The sequence below is a fragment of the Castanea sativa genome, chromosome 9 (assembly GCF_040712315.1).
Source record: "Castanea sativa cultivar Marrone di Chiusa Pesio chromosome 9, ASM4071231v1".
NCBI lineage: Eukaryota > Viridiplantae > Streptophyta > Magnoliopsida > Fagales > Fagaceae > Castanea > Castanea sativa.
In genome coordinates, this window is record NC_134021.1 from 2,151,694 (window position 1) to 2,169,336 (window position 17,643).

The following is a 17,643-nucleotide window of genomic DNA, read 5'->3' on the forward strand; positions in this document are numbered from 1 at the left end:
GAAATTTTGTATTTTAATTAAAATATATATATTTAAAATTATTAGGCCCTGTTTGGTTCGAGTGGTTCATCAACCGTTTTCAAGTTTAAAAGGTTTTTATTGAAATACGTGTAAGTAAAATGTATGTAAAAATACATGTAATGCTGTTTAAAAATTGAAAATTGTTGTTTGAAAATATGTACCAAACACCCCCTAATATCTTTTTAATACATAAGTTATAAAGCCAATTTATTTTACTATTTAGCTTATTTTTCTATTATTTTTTTGTCTCATTATACTTTTTGATACTATTTATAGGTTTCACAATCTCACTATACTATTTCAGCTAACTTTTAGCTTTATCCATAGTACTTTCAACAAAAAGTTTTCAATCTTAACTAAATAAGTTATTCTCAAATGGACCCATAATATTATTTTAATTGAAAAAAAATTGTATTAATAGATTCTTAAAAAAAAGATATTAATAAAATAAATCCTTAGCGCTTGGTGTAGTGACTGACTGATACCTAAAGTCTAATAAAATTTATAAAGTTTTATTTTTTATTTTAGAAGAGATCTATAAAGATTTAAGTTTAAAACCTCTAATTGCCAAATAATGGTCAATCCTATGGCTGCGTTGAGAGTAGGGGTGGCAAAATTTGACACGACCCGCGAACCCGACACGACACGACACGAAATTAGCAGGTTATGGGTTGAGGTTTAACGGGTTCGTGTTATATTCGGGTTGACACGACTAACCCGTTTAATAAATGGGTTGGGTTAGTGTTGAACCCATAGAACCCGTTTGACCCGTCTGACCCATTTAATTAAATGATATTTTACCAATATATCCTTCAAACTCTAGGTATATAAACTTATTAGTTGTTGTGATTTATTTTCTTTGACAAATTGTGATTGATTATTTGTGATATTGGGATATGCTTTAATTTTGAATGATTATTTGTGATGCAGTTACTCGTTAATTCTGAATTTTATATTAAAAATATTTATTTGTTTGTTTTTTCATTAATTTTTACTTTTCATTTTGATAAAATCTGATAAACAGGTCGACACGACTGACCCGTTTAATAAATGGGTCGTGTTAGGATTGAGGAATCTTGACCCGTTTAATAAACATGTCGAGTTAGTGTTGACCTATGTAGTCGAATACTCATGACTTGACACGACACGAACCCGACACGCGAACACGAATTGCCACCCCTAGTTGAGAGTTCATAAATGAATGAAACGAAATAATTGTAAAAAAATGTAACGGAATAGATGTATTAAAGTAAGAGAAATCAATGATCATAAAGGAATATAACAAAATTAAGTAACATTGTGCAGATATATTAAAATAAAGGAATAGAATGAAAGGTAAGTAATCATATTTGGAAGTTACATAAGAGAAAAATAATGAAATCATTTTAGTACAATATTACTACTAGAGCTCTATTTTAAAATAAAGGCTAAATATATAAGGGTATTTTGGATGAATAGAGAAGAATGAGTGTTTTATTTTACTTATTTCATTTTCTTCCACTTAAACTCCTTAAACAAGGGAATGAACTTTCCATCTCTTGTTTAAAATCATTTTCTTCCACTTATTTAATTTTCTTCCATTAAAATTTCAAAACAAGAGAAGTGAGGAATATTTTAAAATCATTATTTTCATTCATTTCCTTCCTCCCAAACAAGCTATAAGAGTATCCACAATGTTAAAGGCAAGTTATGTCATTGAAGTATAAGATTCTTAGTTTGATTATTACATTAAGAGGTGATCTCCTTTATTAGGAGATTAGGATTTAGATTTTTCCTCCCATTGTTGTAATTATCAAAGGCAAAATTTGCTCAACAGCATTTTTTTAGAAAAATATTAGATAAATAGCACGCACTTAAACTTACTTAATAAGTTGAACTATTTTTTAAAACTCGAATTTATGAAACTTGAGTTCCAACCCGAAATCGAGTTTAAGAAACTCGATTTACACTTGATGTGGATTTTAAAAAAAAAAAAATTTAGTAAACTCAAGTTCCATTTAAAAAAAATAACGGAACTCGTGTTTCCTACACTCAAGTTCCATTTGGGTTTTTTTTTTTTAAAAGCATGGAACTCGAGTTCCACATTTTTTTTTTTTGTGTTTTTAATCCACGTCAAGTGTAAATTGAGTTTGAGAAACTCAATTTTGGGTTGGAACTCGAGTTCCAAAGAACAGTCCAACTTACTTAATAAGTTCAAATGTGTGCTAGTCACTAAATCTTTTCCAAAAAAAAAAGTACTATTTACCAAAATTTTCCCTCAAATTATAAATAAATAAAAATCCAATAGCAAATAGCAAAGGAAATTTTTGTTAACATATGACTTTGCTCCATCTAAGGGTCATCAATGGGTCGGGTCGAGCCGGCCCAACCCATTTTTACTTGGCCCATGGGCACAATGGGCTGAGCATAATGGGCTATTAACTAATTAACGGGCCGGGTCGGGCTGGGCCAAAAGAGAAAACCCCAGCCCATGACCCTGCCCATGGGCAATGCCCATTTTGTCTTTAACAAGTTAGGCTACCGGGTTGGACCTAATGGGTTACCTATGAGTTTGTGTTAGTATATTATTTTATTATTTTTATAAGAAAAGAATCAATTTTTTATAAGGGAATAATCAATCTATTTTTTTAAAGGAAAGAATTAAAGAATTTAATACTTAATTACAAATTTTTTTACATTCAAATCTATTTAATTTTTTGTTTTGTTGATGGAAACCTATTTAATTTTTTTATTAAGGCTTTAAATAGTTTTTTATTTTATCTTTAATAAAAAAAAATGTTAAATGGTTAATTCAAATTTGCTAGACTACTAGAAAAATATATATTTAGTAAACTAAGTTTAGCATAATTACTTTGAGTATCTTAGTGGTTGAGTGAGTTCTCTTAAAAAATTCCTCTATAATATCCCAAGATCAATCCTTCATACACTTCCTATATATTTTTGTATTGAATCATGAGTTATTGGGCTGGGTCAATGGGTTAGGCCAATGGGCTGGGCAACGGGTTGAGCTACTAGGATAGCCCACCAGGTACCCATGGGCATAAAAACTAGTCCATGACCTGACCCACTAGGTTAGTGGGCTACCCATGAGCCTCAATAACAACGGGCCGGGCCGCCCATTAGCCCTGTGAGCTGTTGGGTTTCAGGGTCGGGCTATGGGCCGTGGGCTATTTGATGACCCTTAGCTCCATCGATAAATTAGAATGAAGCTTGCTCAGGAAATTTTTGTCAACATATAACTTTGGTCCATCAATAAATTAAAATGAGGCTTAATTTCAATATATTTTGCAACAAATTGAATGCCAACTCACCATAAATTAAAATAAAGTAAAATAAGGTTATAGTGGTGTGAGATTTTGTTATGTGCATAGACTTTCTAAACTGAACATATATCTCAGTTTTTATAAGATACATCAAAAGAATAAAACAGAATTTGAATCATTTGATAACATTCTAAATATCTTCGTGTTGAAAAATGTGATAAAACTAGGCCCCCGAAAAGTTTAAAATAAACAAAAAGAAGAAGAAGAAGAAGGGATTGCGCAATTGAACTGTGTTTTAAGTTTAACCCTCTAAATTAAAGATTGGGAGAGCTCACATCATGCATATGAAGGCGTTCAGAAAAAAAGATAAGGCATCAAAGCATTCCTTCTAAGCAATCATACAAATATTTTTTTCTTCTAATTCCCTTTAATACACGGAACTGAACTAACAGGAGAAAGAATTTTGATTGATCTTTTAGGGAACACAGAGTCACAGACTACTACTTGGAAAACACACATGATTCTCAAACTTGTGCCGAACACTGTAAACATCACTGTTCCCTAATTATCCACCATGGATCATTAGGCTGAGGGAAACTTGTAGATGACATAGCCAGCCCCAGAAACAACATGATGATCTAAGCTGAGGTAAACATTCAGGCCCCTCAACCAGCAGGTTTTGATCTCTTTGTCAAGTCTGATGGGCAAATAGTAGACAGAGCTAGCTCAACCATGGGAAATTCAACATTGAGATTTTAGAGGTATAGAAACAGAGAAAAGGTGTCCCACTTCAAAAGGGCATACTCTTTAATTCATGAAAATTTCTGTGAACTGAAATAATGAGTCTCCCACTGATGGAGAATATTTTATCACCACAATATCAGAGGGGTACAGATCCATAAAACACAACTTCGGCTGGGCCTGTCATGTAGATATGATTATCTTCCTCCCTCCACTCAATCTGCAATGGTCCTCCAGGTAGATCAACCGTGCAATTCTATGTCAAAGAAAGAAAAACCGGACTGTTAGACAAGTAAAGGCAAGCAGAGAGAGTTCGGGTAATTTGGAAACTACGAGCAAATAATACAATTTGTTTTTCAATTGTAGCATATGAGACTAGAGACCAATCATTTCTAGTGAAACAACAATAAAAAAATAAAGCTCAACAATCATAATTTTTTATAGTGAAACAAAAACAAAAACAAAAAAAGTTTGACAATCATGAAAGTTGTTTAAGAAAAGTTAGAAAATTGGCACAGGTACCACAATCTTAAGGAGGCCAAACGTGTAACAAGATGTACCTGGTGGGAAATGATAGATTATCTAGAGTAAATGAGTAATACTACTGCTGCTTCCAAAGTAAAAGGAACAGATTCATTCTTCTGGTGCATATACACCAACTAGACAATTCTCTCTCTCTCTCTCAACATTGCATGCTATACTTACCCTTTCAGCATGACCTTCAAGAACTGCTGCAACAACAGTTGCACAAGCTCCAGTTCCACAAGCTAGCGTTGCTCCTACAATTAACAGTTCCAGAGTTCAGCTTTCCAATCAAACAAAGAAAGTAAGAAACCAGTAAGTGATTGGTGAAGCACACGACTACATTCAATTTGCACAAAGCTCACAATAACTGACCTGCCCCACGCTCCCAGACACGCATTTTTAGGTGTGAACGGGAGAAAACTTGGACAAACTCTGCAAATCAGTTCAAATGGGAATCATAATTAGGAAATCATACGTTTCAACAATAAGATGCTGCATGTTACAATTAATAAGACAACACTGAGAGACCCAAAATATTTTGTTCAAAGAAAAATATCTAATTTTTAGTAAAATAATATGAATGACCTTCATTTGGTTGTGTAGTTTCCTACTACCACCAAATTAAGCAAGCAGGAATGCAGAAGGAAGACAATTTTCCTATATCCCATTTCAGTGATTAAACATGGATATGTTTCTACATTATTTTTAAGTCCTACAAGCCTTTTTTTTCCTCGTTTTACATAAAAAATTCTCTTACTGTTACTGTAAATGTGGCAGATGCATTACTATTCCTCTCAAACCACCATATTAATTATGCAAAGTGGAAAGCATGAAACATTTGTGTATATTTGCAAAAAGTAAATCCAAGAACATAAGTATTAAATACATGCAAGATATGACGAAAGGTAAAAGGCACTAGGCTCCTAAAAGTTATCTTATCTGGTTCTGAAAAAGCACTTGTCTGTATCAATAACCAGAAATCATCATACTTATCAAAAAAAAAACTGGAAATCATCATAAAACGGATAAGGAGCCTCAACAACAATCCAACTCTTAGTTTTAACCTAGCAGACCCATAAGGAGGCCGCATTGCTTATAACTGGAAAAATTGCACATCTTCAATATATTTCAACAAATTACAAAACCAAGCAGCAACAAAATAAAAACTATTATAAGTAGAATGCGATCAGAATTCAGAATTTAAGTCAAACCAATACCAATAATTATATAAAAGAAATGCTACACATGCAAGATTGTTGAACAATTTGATATGAAACATTTATGTCATACCATGTCTCACATGGTCCCACCATCCATGCATTTGGCATGCAATATGTAACTGGGGGCTGCCATGTCTATTTGTGCACAATACCAGTGCAAATAGCACTACTTTCAAATAAAAGAGAGAAAGGACGGAGCCAAAAAAAAATACTAGTCTACATCAATGAATCCTGAGAGGAATAATACTCACAATTTATTCCAATAACAAAATCAACTCCACAGATTAAATCTAACCTGTGTTAGTTCGCGCAGGAAACATCTCATGATGCTCGAAATTTGGACCAATTTTGGCTAAATCTAATTCATCAACCTGCAAATTCTGTTTGATGACAAGAATAGAAGCAAAATATTAACATCAACAAAGCTAATGGACGACAGAAAAAGTTTTTTTTTTTAGCTAAAAAACAGCAAAACAAATGTTTCAACAAAGGAATAGAGGTAGACTGAGTCAAGTGTAACTATAAAATTTATCTGTCCAGCAACTGGTTGACGATAAAGCCAGACCATAATACATTTGGTAATTCAAATTCAATTTCAAGTACATATATACATACATTTAATACTTGAATTCCTGTCATAGAGGGCTAGTTGCTATTGATTGATTGAATTACCACATGTCAAAGTCACATGGCGTTCCAAATTGGGCACACATTTTTTAGCTCATCCTGAAGAACGCAAAAACTAAAGGGTCATATGATGACTCAATTGTAACTTATCAAAAGTACAATAGTGTTGTTATTAATGTCTCTAAGGATCCATTTGGTTAGACGTTTTCGGAGTGTAAGTGCGTTTTTAAAACCCAATACTTTGTTTCCCAACAGCAACTCCTCATAGCTTTTTTACATACGCTCATTTTAAACCTAAAACACCAGTTTGCAACAGCTTATCCAAACGCACCCTAATTGTTGGAAAATAATGTGCTACATACCACATGATATTAACAATCAGCACACCTTCCAATTATATCTTTAACTTCACATAGGATGAAAAATGTGCCAAAGAGCAGAGAGCTCAAAGCAAAAACGGCATAGAAGTGCTATATAAAAGTGAATGAAAAGGCACAATTTCTTCTCTCGACTGTCAACAATGCATACCTGACCTCCTTTTGCACCAAACGTCACGCAGTGAGGATTTCCCATACTAACACAGGTCACATTCCAGGTAACTCCATCAACATCTAGTTCTGACTTAATCACAGATTGATCTTTATTTGCAGGCAATTTTGTGGGTACATCTAATGCTTTAAGTATTGGTTCTCCCATGTCAACTCTAACCTGAAATTGTAAGAAAAATGTCTGATAAATTGAGATAAAACACTAAATAACACAAAGACGGTTATCAATTCTTAAGTGAAAACAGTTTATATGCACTTTGCAAGCACCATATTTCTAGTGCCTAAAAAGCACATCACATGTCAAAACTCATGTAAATTGCAACATGTAAGATATTGTATAACATACCTTGCCATCTTCTAGGATTTCTGGAACAATGAGACCAGCACCAGTATGTACTGTAAAACTGCAGAATAGTATAAACAGGAATTATTGACCCGAATCACAATCGCCATTTTGAATAACATATGTTCTAATTTATTTAAAATTATCAAAATCAAACAGCTATCAAAATTGTTTTCCAAAAACTTAGGCTTACTATAGACATCAATTTGTGTCCTTTACAATTTGCAAATCATTGTAAATTACCTATGCCTCCCATTCAAATTCTCGAGCTCGGCAATGAATCTAGCGAAGCATCTCACTCCATTACCACACATCTAGAAGTTAAAAAAAACAATATTCAAAACTTCAGCAAAACCCTTATACATTCACACAAGGCACTCAAAATTATGTAGAATTATCAATTCAACGCACAAAGAACAAAGTTTCAAAGCGTAGCCAATAATACCTCAGGCTCGCTACCATCTGAATTGAAAATCCTCATGGTATAATCAGTACCGTCAATACCCGGCATTGCGAATATGACACCATCAGCACCAATCCCAAAGTTCCGATCACACAGCTTCACCGCTTGCTCCGGCGTAACCCTAGGCTCTGAAGAATCCCTATTATCTACCTATTCAAAAATCATCAATCAATATAAAACCCTAAACCAAAAAAAAAAAATTAAATTAAATTCTTTTTTTTTTCTATGCTATTTATACCAAAATGAAGTCGTTGCCGAGGCCGTGGTACTTGACGAAGTGAAGGAAGCCAGCCTCTCGTCGGTCAAGAAACGACGTCGGAGCAGTCGAGACCTTCTGTGGAGCTTGGGTGCTCATGGAAGAAGAAGCAGCAGCAGACGCTGAAATGCGAAACCTAGGGCATAGCCCAGCGATATTGTACTTGGGGAAACTCAATCGAACAGTTGAAGAAGAAGAAGAAGATCCGGTGAAAGTGAGTGAGTTGCGGCGGCGAATAGGTGAAGTGAGAGGCGCAGAAATTGTGGCGGCTATAGCCATGGATTTTGACTAGTACAGTACCAACTACTCTGCTTGTCGACGCTGCTTGTCGTTGTTTTGCGAGAGATTGCCTATAGTGCCGTTAGCATTAGTATTTCGCGGTTTTGAGAAAAAAAAAATGGATTTAATGGGTTTTAATTAAAGGCCCATTAATGGGTAAATGGGTTTAATTACGTGGACTGGTTGTAATGGGTAAAGGCCCATATGTTTCATATTCATTGCTCATTTAAAGTAACACTATTTCATTAGATCTTATAGTTGGTTGCTTTTCCGTATTATTATCTAAAGGTTTAGTGTATCTTAAGGGTATATATTAATTATTTATTTTATAAAAAGTTTTATAAGAAATTGAAAAAGATGTCCAAGGAGTTAGGCCATTTTTGGTAACTATTTTTGTTTTATGTTTTCAAAAACTTGTTTTTGGGAATAAAAACAAAAAATCGTTTTTTTATGTTTTCAAAATCAAAAACGTGTTTGGTCGGTTCAGAATAGCATAAAACTGAGTGGGCATTTCCTCAGCCTAATAACTAAGTGATGAACCTTTTTTTTTATAATTGATTTTAAACTTTATTAATTTTGTTTTATTTTTTTGAAAAAGCCAAATACTGAAATACACGTGTGTATTCCTTTTACTTGAATATATAATATTGACGATTATCAACAAAAAAGAAAAAAGGAAAAAGCACAAAGGTACATGCACATGTTGCCAAAGTAAAATAAGCCCACTAAACACAACCATTGCATCTTTCAAACTCATGTTCAATGTGTTCAGCCTAGGAAGTGGAGACCAACTCATTATGACTTGTAAAATGGATTTCAATATCATGAATGCCTAACAAGCACATATTCCATTCCAATTGTGACCTCCCTTGGTTTTCACTTCGGATGAGAATGTTGGGCTCATGATTTCGGCGTCTCCTTGAAGGTGGGTTTCTAGTGGTGCGGCACCATAGGTTGATGGTTGGTTCAACAATGGTAGTGCGACGAGGAGGATTTTGTGGATGGCAATAGGAAGAGAGAGTGGTGGGTTTGGCCACCCGTTTTAAAATTTGTTCATGTGCTTTTGGTTATAATTTTTTATGCCTTAGCCAAAATTCAAAACCTAGATCTCATTTGCATACACTTGCTAAAAATTCAATACATCTTACCACTCCTAACAACATTACATTCAAATATGTGATAAGATGATATCTCATATGAGGATTGAAGAGGGTAAAACATGAGTTTTACTCCACGTCCTTATAAAATTTAATCTCATTTCACATATTAAATATGGATATAAAAAAAAAAGTGTACATCACATGTGAAATTATTTACGTTGCATACACAAGATATACAACAATAAATGTCAAACAATATCTTCAACTAGGAAATAACTAGTTGGACTTAAGCATTACGTTCAAATGGAGGTGGTATTAGGTGTTTTGGATGCATGCATCCTCTTACTCATATCTCATGTGAGTAGGAGGATGCATGCATCCGAAACACCTTATATTTTCTTGTTCAAATGACTCAAGCTCTGTGTCGGTAGTGCCCTTACAATTTGCCTTATTCAGACTTTTTTGTTTGTTGAGAAGATGCCTTATTCAGACTAGAGTGGACATTGAGCACAATTTTTCTTTACTAACAATTTTTCTTTACTATGGACCAAAGTAGGACCACGTGCTTATTGCAAAGTGGTCATTTTTTACACTTTACCCACCTATGGTTTACCTCTAATTCGATTTGCCTACCCGTGGTTTTATTTTTGACACTTTACCCACCTGAGGTTACTTCCATTTATGCTCCGTAACCCATCTCTGTTAAAATTAAGGGTAAATAGGTATTTTTGCTTAAGTTTTATGTCTCTCTCCTCCCAAAACAAAAAAAATAGCACAAAAATCCAAAAGAAAGAAGATCAAAAAGTGGTATTTGCCTTGAACATGAAGAACATACAAAAAAAAAAAAAAAAACTCAGATCAACCTACAAGATCACTGACTTAATGAAACATCTTCGAAAGATCATTAACCTGTAAGATTAGAACCCAATTTTCATGGAGGGACAAGGAACTGATTCAGCTTCTAGAACTGATTGAAGAGAACTAGACTAGAAAAGCATTTACATTAAAGAAAACCCAAAAATATGGTAAGATCTTCTCCAAGGTTATACATATTCACCTATGTAAAGAAACTCTCCTAAATTAAAACCCAGCAGCACTCATCAGATGAGAGACCAAAAGAATGGCACCATTAGTATCGTTCGACCCTTTTCTTTGAAACCCACTTGCCATTGGTTTAAAGATGAGGCTTCAAGCGAGAGAGTGGATATAGAATCTCAACCCCATAAGTGTCAAAGAAGACATAGTAGTAATCGGAGCCTCGCTTCCCAGAAATAGTACCAACCCACCAGCCATCATTATCATAAGCATCAACCGCATCATAAAGAGAAAACCCAGTAGCCGAAACCTTAGGTGGCATGGGCCTGAGCTCGTTGACGGCGACAATCTCAGTGAGTGGCTGAGATTGGTTTTCTTCAGAGACCAGGTTCTTGTAGCGCACCGCATAGGAGTGATTGCCTATGTTGGTAATCACAGTGGCTGCGTAGTAAGAACCCACAAAACCAACTTGGTAATCACCGTATTTACATGCAGTGGCGGCGCCACATATAGGTCAGGGTGGTCCCAGGACCACCCTGACCTGAATTCTTTTTTTTTTTTTTAATATATATATAATAAAAAATATTTATTTATCTACCTATAAAAAAAAATTAGGAACACCCTCAAAAAAATTAGGAACACTCTCAAAAAAATTTTATACCAATAAAATTAAATTTTGGTAGATTATTTGTTACATTTTGGCTGGTACCAGTTTTTAGAAGAAAAAAGGAAAAACTTTTAAATTGACAAACTTATCAGTATAGCATGTCATTACTTGCGTCAAACGCCTAAAAAACAAATCCAACTATCGCAAAGATCGCCCCTTCTTCTTCTTCTTCTTCTTCTTCTTCTTCTTCTTCTTTGCTTCGTCTCAGACGTTCTGCTAGTCTACCTCTTCTTTCTTTTTTTACTCTAGTTTTTGCTTTGTCAAGTTTTTTCTTTAGTTTGTTTTTTAGACTTTTAGCTTGCTAATCCCACCCACACGACAAAGCTTTGGAAATGACAAAACTCAAAAAGCTAACAAAAGATTTTGATTTCAAATTTATTTATTGAGTCTTGCCTCTTCCCAATATGATATACATATATACACTCTAATTTTACTATTTTTTGTTGTTGTTTTTCATTATTCAATTACATATTTATGTTTTAATATTCTAAAACAATAATTGTTATGTAATAACTAAATGATTTGAGTGTCAAAAAAGAAAAACTAATGATTTGTTTATTTGAGTTTTACTTATTTGGATCAATAATTTTATGTTGTATAAGAAAATATAAATATTTTTTATTTTTATTTTTTTTAGAAACTCCGAAACACCCTAAAACGGTACGTCGAAATAGATCGGTACCAAAATATTATGTTCCACTAAACAAACCGAAACAAGGTCCAAAACGGTATTCATAACATTGCTTTCAAGCAAAAAGAAAAAGCAAAAAAAAATTTTGAACTAAAATCTAAAAAATAAAAAATTGTAATAGAGAATCTGAAGAAAAAAAAATTGTAACAGAGCAACCCACCGAGGAACACCTTGAGAAACAATCCTGGAGCCGCCACTGTTTACATGTTAGGTTTTTTTTTTTTTTTTTGGTATGTTCTTCATGTTCAAGACAAATACCACTTTTTGATCTTATTTCTCTTGAATTTTTGTGCTATTTTTTGTTTTGAGAGGAGAGAGACATAAAACTTGAGCAAAAATACCTATTTACCCTTAATTTTAACAGAGGTGGGTTATGGAGCATAAACGGAAATAACCTCAGGTGGGTAAAGTGTCAAAAATGAAATCACGGGTAGGCAAATCGAATTAGAGTAAACCACAGGTGAGTAAAGTGTAATTATCCTTTTTTCTTTACTAACAATTTTTCTTTACTATAGACCAAAGTAGGACCACGTGCTTATTGCAAGTGGTCATACCTTAATTATGATAAGGAGGAGAATTGATTATTTGTGGGACCCACCCTTATGTGAATGAGAAGATACATACATCCAAAACACTTTGTATTTTCTCTTTAAAATGACTCAAGCTCCATGTCTGTAGTGCCCTTGCAATTTACCTTATTCAGACTTTTTTGTTTGTTGAGAAGATGCATTATTCAGTTATTCAGACTAGAGTGGACATTGAGCACAATTTTTCTATGCTATGGACCAAAGGATGGCCAAGTGGCCGTACCTTAATTATGATAATGAGAATGGATTACGGTCAAAGTCAACTCAACTCTATATATGAGAAAATATTGGCATTGATTTGATGGACCTTTTTAACGGTATTCGAATAGCAACGTACGGGCATAGTTTTAAAAACCGGACCGGACCGGCCGGTCCGACCGGTTCAACCCGGAAAACCGGTGCAGTTCGGTCCGGTTAAATGCCTTAAAACCAGTCAAAGACCGGTCAAAAACCGGTCAAAAACCGGAAATTTTGAAAAAAACGGTTTTATTCTCGGTTCGGTTTTTAAAACCATGCGTACGGGTTATGTGAGCCTCATATTTTCTTTGGACTGATATTTTTCTCTCATTCTTGGACATTTTTGGTTGGACTTACAAGTAAATTGAACCGTTTGAAAAATGCTAAAGACTTTTCGTCAAATTGAATGGCATTATTGAATGAGTATTTTTTTTTTCTTCAATATAATTGATCAAAGAAGCAAACTACTTGACATGGCAAAAGTGCCAACAACCATGAATTAAATTGATATAACTAAAAAGTCATTGCATATTTAATAATGGAGATTGGAGAGGAGTCAAACTCAAACTTCAATTCCTGCATTGCTACGCACACTTCATCTCTAGCTCCAAATCCATTAAAATTGGCATACACGCTTTGAAATGCTCTTGTTCTACTATGAAAAAAAAAATTGTTGAAGCCATTATTCTAAAGCTTGCTGTCAATGAATTGTATTTTGTAGTTGGAAAGAAAGTTTTCGATCACAAATCACAACATTTTGGATCTACTTTCACCTGATCCACCGAATGTAGCCACACCATATGTTGAATAATGCAATTAAAAATCATTGTATAGTTTGTGGGATAATATCAATCCAGAGATTACAATATTTAATAAGTCTAACAGATACAAAGTTTAGAACACTTTCAACAAAGCCTGCAACACAACCTATACTTTTGTTAACTCTCTGGCCTCTAACTCATTCCTTCCGTTATGTATGCCTGCACGACCTATCTAAAAAAAAGAAATATTATGTTTATAATATTTTTTCAATAAATTTTATATGGTAGATTATTACCAGTTGTTAGTAGTGAGGGAGAAAAATAATTTCAGTAATATCTTCAAATTAGAACTAATAATAATTAATCACTTACAATTTATTATAAAAATATTGTAAATATAAACAACTATCTAAGAAATCAATTTCCCTCTAAAGTGACAGTAAGCGGTGGAAACGCGTAACTATTAGTCTATTACAGACTAAAAGTGAGGCCACCCCTTTTGAATGCAAAGTGGTTCAGTTGCTTTTCAAGTTTCCACTGTTCAACCCGAATAATGATTAAAGATTATTGTGTTTTGTTAGTTTGGGGAACCGTGTTGAATTTGTCAGGATAGAGACCTAAGTACAAATATTGTACGGAGGCTGACGTAGCTACAATCTCTAGAAGGAAATCCAAAAAATCTAAGAAAATCCAATATTGGCGAAAGTTAGAAACCCAAGGTCAAAGATTAACTACAAAGTACAAACCTCTTTCTTCTTCCTTTTTCTTTTATTTTTTTTATGTTATTTTATTTTATTTTTTTTAACCGTTTTAATTTATTACGGCCGCTTTTTATGATAGTTTTTTATTATCACATCAAAACATCTAATTAATTTTTAGTTAAAGCGAAAATTGGATTTCAAATCTCTTATTCAACTATCAAAAATTTTATTATATATATAATTGACTTAGAGAATTATACAAATATAGTCTAATAAAATAACATTTGTTTCGGTCATAAAAAAAAAAAACTTTTGTTATATTATCATATAGATTAAATAGAATAAACACCATATTAAGGAGTCATCAATTTGAATTTTTCTAATTTGTCTAGCAAGTAATTTATGATGACCATTTTTCATTTTGATATTTTACTTATGAAGAAGAAAGGACAATGTGATCATTTTTTGCTTTTAATGTAGCAATAATTTGAATGTGACAAAATTGCAGGAGCTAACCATGATATAGAATTTTACAACATATGGCTACAAGCCTAGTGGGCCTTGGCCCTAACACACTCCTAAGATACTCTCAAGCCCAAATCCAATGATAAGCTCATTCAACTGATCACAAGTTATACGGGCCTGTGCTAAGCATGTATGGTTGGTCGGGGGATGTAGTTACTCAGAATAGCCCGTGACCTCGGTAGCTCGGTATTGCTTTGGAGGATATCGTTGCTGAGCAACCATTTGGGGGCTAGAACTAGTTCCAGCGCTATCACCACTATTTCCAAGAAAGCATATTCCTTGTCAGGAATAATTAAATCAAGTCCCACCCACATGAGTGAAACTGAAAAGTAATCATGAGCACCTTACCAACCTCAACCTATAAATATGAGAAGAGAGTAGGAAGAAGGGGTTGGTCATTTTGGAGTAAGAATACACAAAGAGAGAATACTATAAAGGGAAAGGTGTAATATCGAGGAGTTCGGTAGGGAATTTTGGGCACGCACAAGAATCGTAGACGATACAATGACATGTGTCAATGTGTTAACCAATGAATCATATATTATACTAACTCTTTTATAGTTCAATGCCTAAATACGATTTTGATAGCTATGTTGCTATAAACAACTGGTTTTGAACTTGTACATTTATTGACTAAAACTTTCTATCTCATTTGTTTGATAGTTAGCTTGTGAAGTTGAGAGGGTCAAGTGATCACGTTTTGCATGAAATGTAACAATTTACTTTGTATGTGACAAAATTTGGAGAGGAGCACGATATACATGATACAATGACATGTTTATGATGGTTTAACCAATGAATCATTATACTACTCCTTTCACAATTCAATGCATAAGTATCCAGCAAAGGCTCGTGTGGTACATGTGGTATCACCCATTTCCGTCACATGGCATGGGGTCAATGAGCCCACACTGGAGACCCCTCTTTTTTTATTTAGCAAAAAAAAAAAAAAATTCAATGCATGAGTATGATTTTAATAGTTATGTTGCAAACAACTGGTTTTGATCACCTATATTTATTGACTAACCTTTTCTATGTCATTTATCTAAATGTGTAATTTATAATTTATAATGGAAAATTCTTGTTTAAATTTTTGCTTGCAAAGATGCAAGGGCAATATGACGATGGTCTTAAAAAAAAAAAAATTTATATTTTACACATGGATTCAATGAGTTTTAAATTTATGATGTTACCCTCCATTTTGTAATTATGGGAAAGAAAAAGTTTAAATCCAAACCATATTTAGATTATTTTCCTTCAATTTATTGTGTGATGATTGAAAAGATCATACCTATATAGTTTTAGTCACACGACATTTTTAATTAATCATGTGACTTATTTAAATAATATACATAGATAATTTTATAAATTGTCATGTAGTAAGTTGAAAGAGATTTTTCAAAACTAGTTTGAAACAAAACTTTATCTTTATGGGAAAAAAAAAAGTGTCTCTACATTTATAACTCATTGGGCCAATATGATGATAAGTTGCTTGTAATTAATTCTTTGACAATGACAAAATTAGGATTTAGGAGAGCTCATGTGATCTGCATAACTACATTGGACAATTTTCCATTTAAAAAAAAAAACTACATTGGACAATCCTTTTAATAGCAAGACTTTGTTACAAGATTCTCATCTACCAACTACCATGCATTCAATATACAATTAGTAATACTTAGTGGCCTTATAGTTTAATTACACCATCTTTCCATGCATTCAATATACAATTAGCAATACTTAGTGGCCTTATAGTTTAATTACACCATCTTTCCGGTAACATGAAGAAGTTATCTTATTTTTCTGCAGGGACCGATAAAAAAAGAAAAAAAATCAACTCGTAAGAATCCACGTGTGAATTCCATGAATAATTCAATGAGTGGCATTGAATATGTCCAAAAATAAAACAGACTAATTCTAGATAAACTTAAGAATCAACACGATTTCTCTCATTAGCTAGCTAGGAATAAAAAAAGTCAATCACCTACTCCGAAGTACTTTTCTTGTAACTTTTGATATGTTTTGGTAGTTGGTACCCTTAATCACCAGATTCAAATTTATTCGTTTGACTAGAAAATGCTAGGAATATAAATTTTTTTACAATTTACTACAATTTGCCCCTTGGAGAGTTGTGAATGGTAGAGTTTAAATGGTAGCTTCATACCCCAAGTACTTATAACTCGTTACCTAGTAAATTGTGGTAAAAATTGTAAGATTTTTTGCATCACTAATATTGCTCTGTTTGAATTTTAATGCAACCATATTATGGAACGTGGAGTTGACCAGATATAATGATACAAACATTTATAAACTCCATATGGATATGTTAAAAAATTATTCACCCAATAAACAGATAAGATTATTAAATATAAAAAAAAAAACTGGCAGCGACGAATGAGATAATATATTATATATGTTATGTTAAGCTCGAATGCAGGAGGTAGATTCATCTTGAAACAATCATGTAACTTAATTAATATATATATATTTTAAGTTTTTTCAAATTTAAATCTCCTGTCTCCCAATTATTGAATTTAATAAATAAAATAAAACAAACAGCATCTGTAAAATTCTTAAGGCTGAAAATAATCACAAAAATTTATGAATGAAAGTCTAACTTCATTTTGAGTGATACTAGGGATATGTTACAATTTTCCTCACATATTTTATTACAAATTGACGTGATATTAATCAGAAAAATAAAAAATAAAAAATAAAAATAAAAATAAAATAATGATATTCATTTATTATGATGTTGAAGTCATCCAATAAAATCTATTATTATATCAATTTATAAATTTTTAAAGTAAAATTTATATCCACACGTATACCAAATGGACCATATATCAATCAAAGAAATTTCACAAGAACAATGTTACCAAAGTCTACGATGAAATTAAGTCTATGGGGTAATCAAGATTGTAGCAAAACTCAAGCTGTATATGCGCTGACTCAGATAATTGAATTATGTATATATGGCAGCAACACTACCTACATCAACATTTGGGAAGAGAAGCAAAAAAAAAACAAAAAAAAAAAAAACTTGTCGGTTA

General features: G+C 33.0%; 1 protein-coding gene across 1 annotated transcript; it reads right to left on the reverse strand.

The window, feature by feature from the left end:
- Nucleotides 1-3,637: 3,637 nt before the first annotated feature.
- On the reverse strand, nucleotides 3,638-8,375 carry LOC142609346 (diaminopimelate epimerase, chloroplastic). Its single transcript, XM_075780919.1, has 9 exons — nucleotides 7,990-8,375; nucleotides 7,734-7,901; nucleotides 7,532-7,602; nucleotides 7,292-7,349; nucleotides 6,926-7,105; nucleotides 6,066-6,150; nucleotides 4,923-4,982; nucleotides 4,731-4,804; nucleotides 3,638-4,281 (listed from the first exon to the last, which is right to left on the reverse strand). Exons 1-9 carry the CDS (start codon nucleotides 8,284-8,286, stop codon nucleotides 4,165-4,167), a joined length of 1,110 nt encoding a protein of 369 aa, XP_075637034.1. The 5' UTR covers nucleotides 8,287-8,375; the 3' UTR covers nucleotides 3,638-4,164.
- Nucleotides 8,376-17,643: the final 9,268 nt, after the last annotated feature.

What these genes read in the sequence shown, in the direction of transcription:
- LOC142609346 (XM_075780919.1), bottom strand. Translation starts at nt 8,286, where the DNA reads ATGGCTATAGCCGCCACAATTTCTGCGCCTCTCACTTCACCTATTCGC. An exon ending in TTGGTGCAAAAGGAGGTCAG is followed by an intron (nt 6,151 to 6,925) that starts GTATGCATTGTT and finishes GTCATCAAACAG; the next exon opens with AATTTGCAGGTTGATGAATT. An exon ending in TTGAAGGTCATGCTGAAAGG is followed by an intron (nt 4,282 to 4,730) that starts GTAAGTATAGCA and finishes TCTTTGACATAG; the next exon opens with AATTGCACGGTTGATCTACC.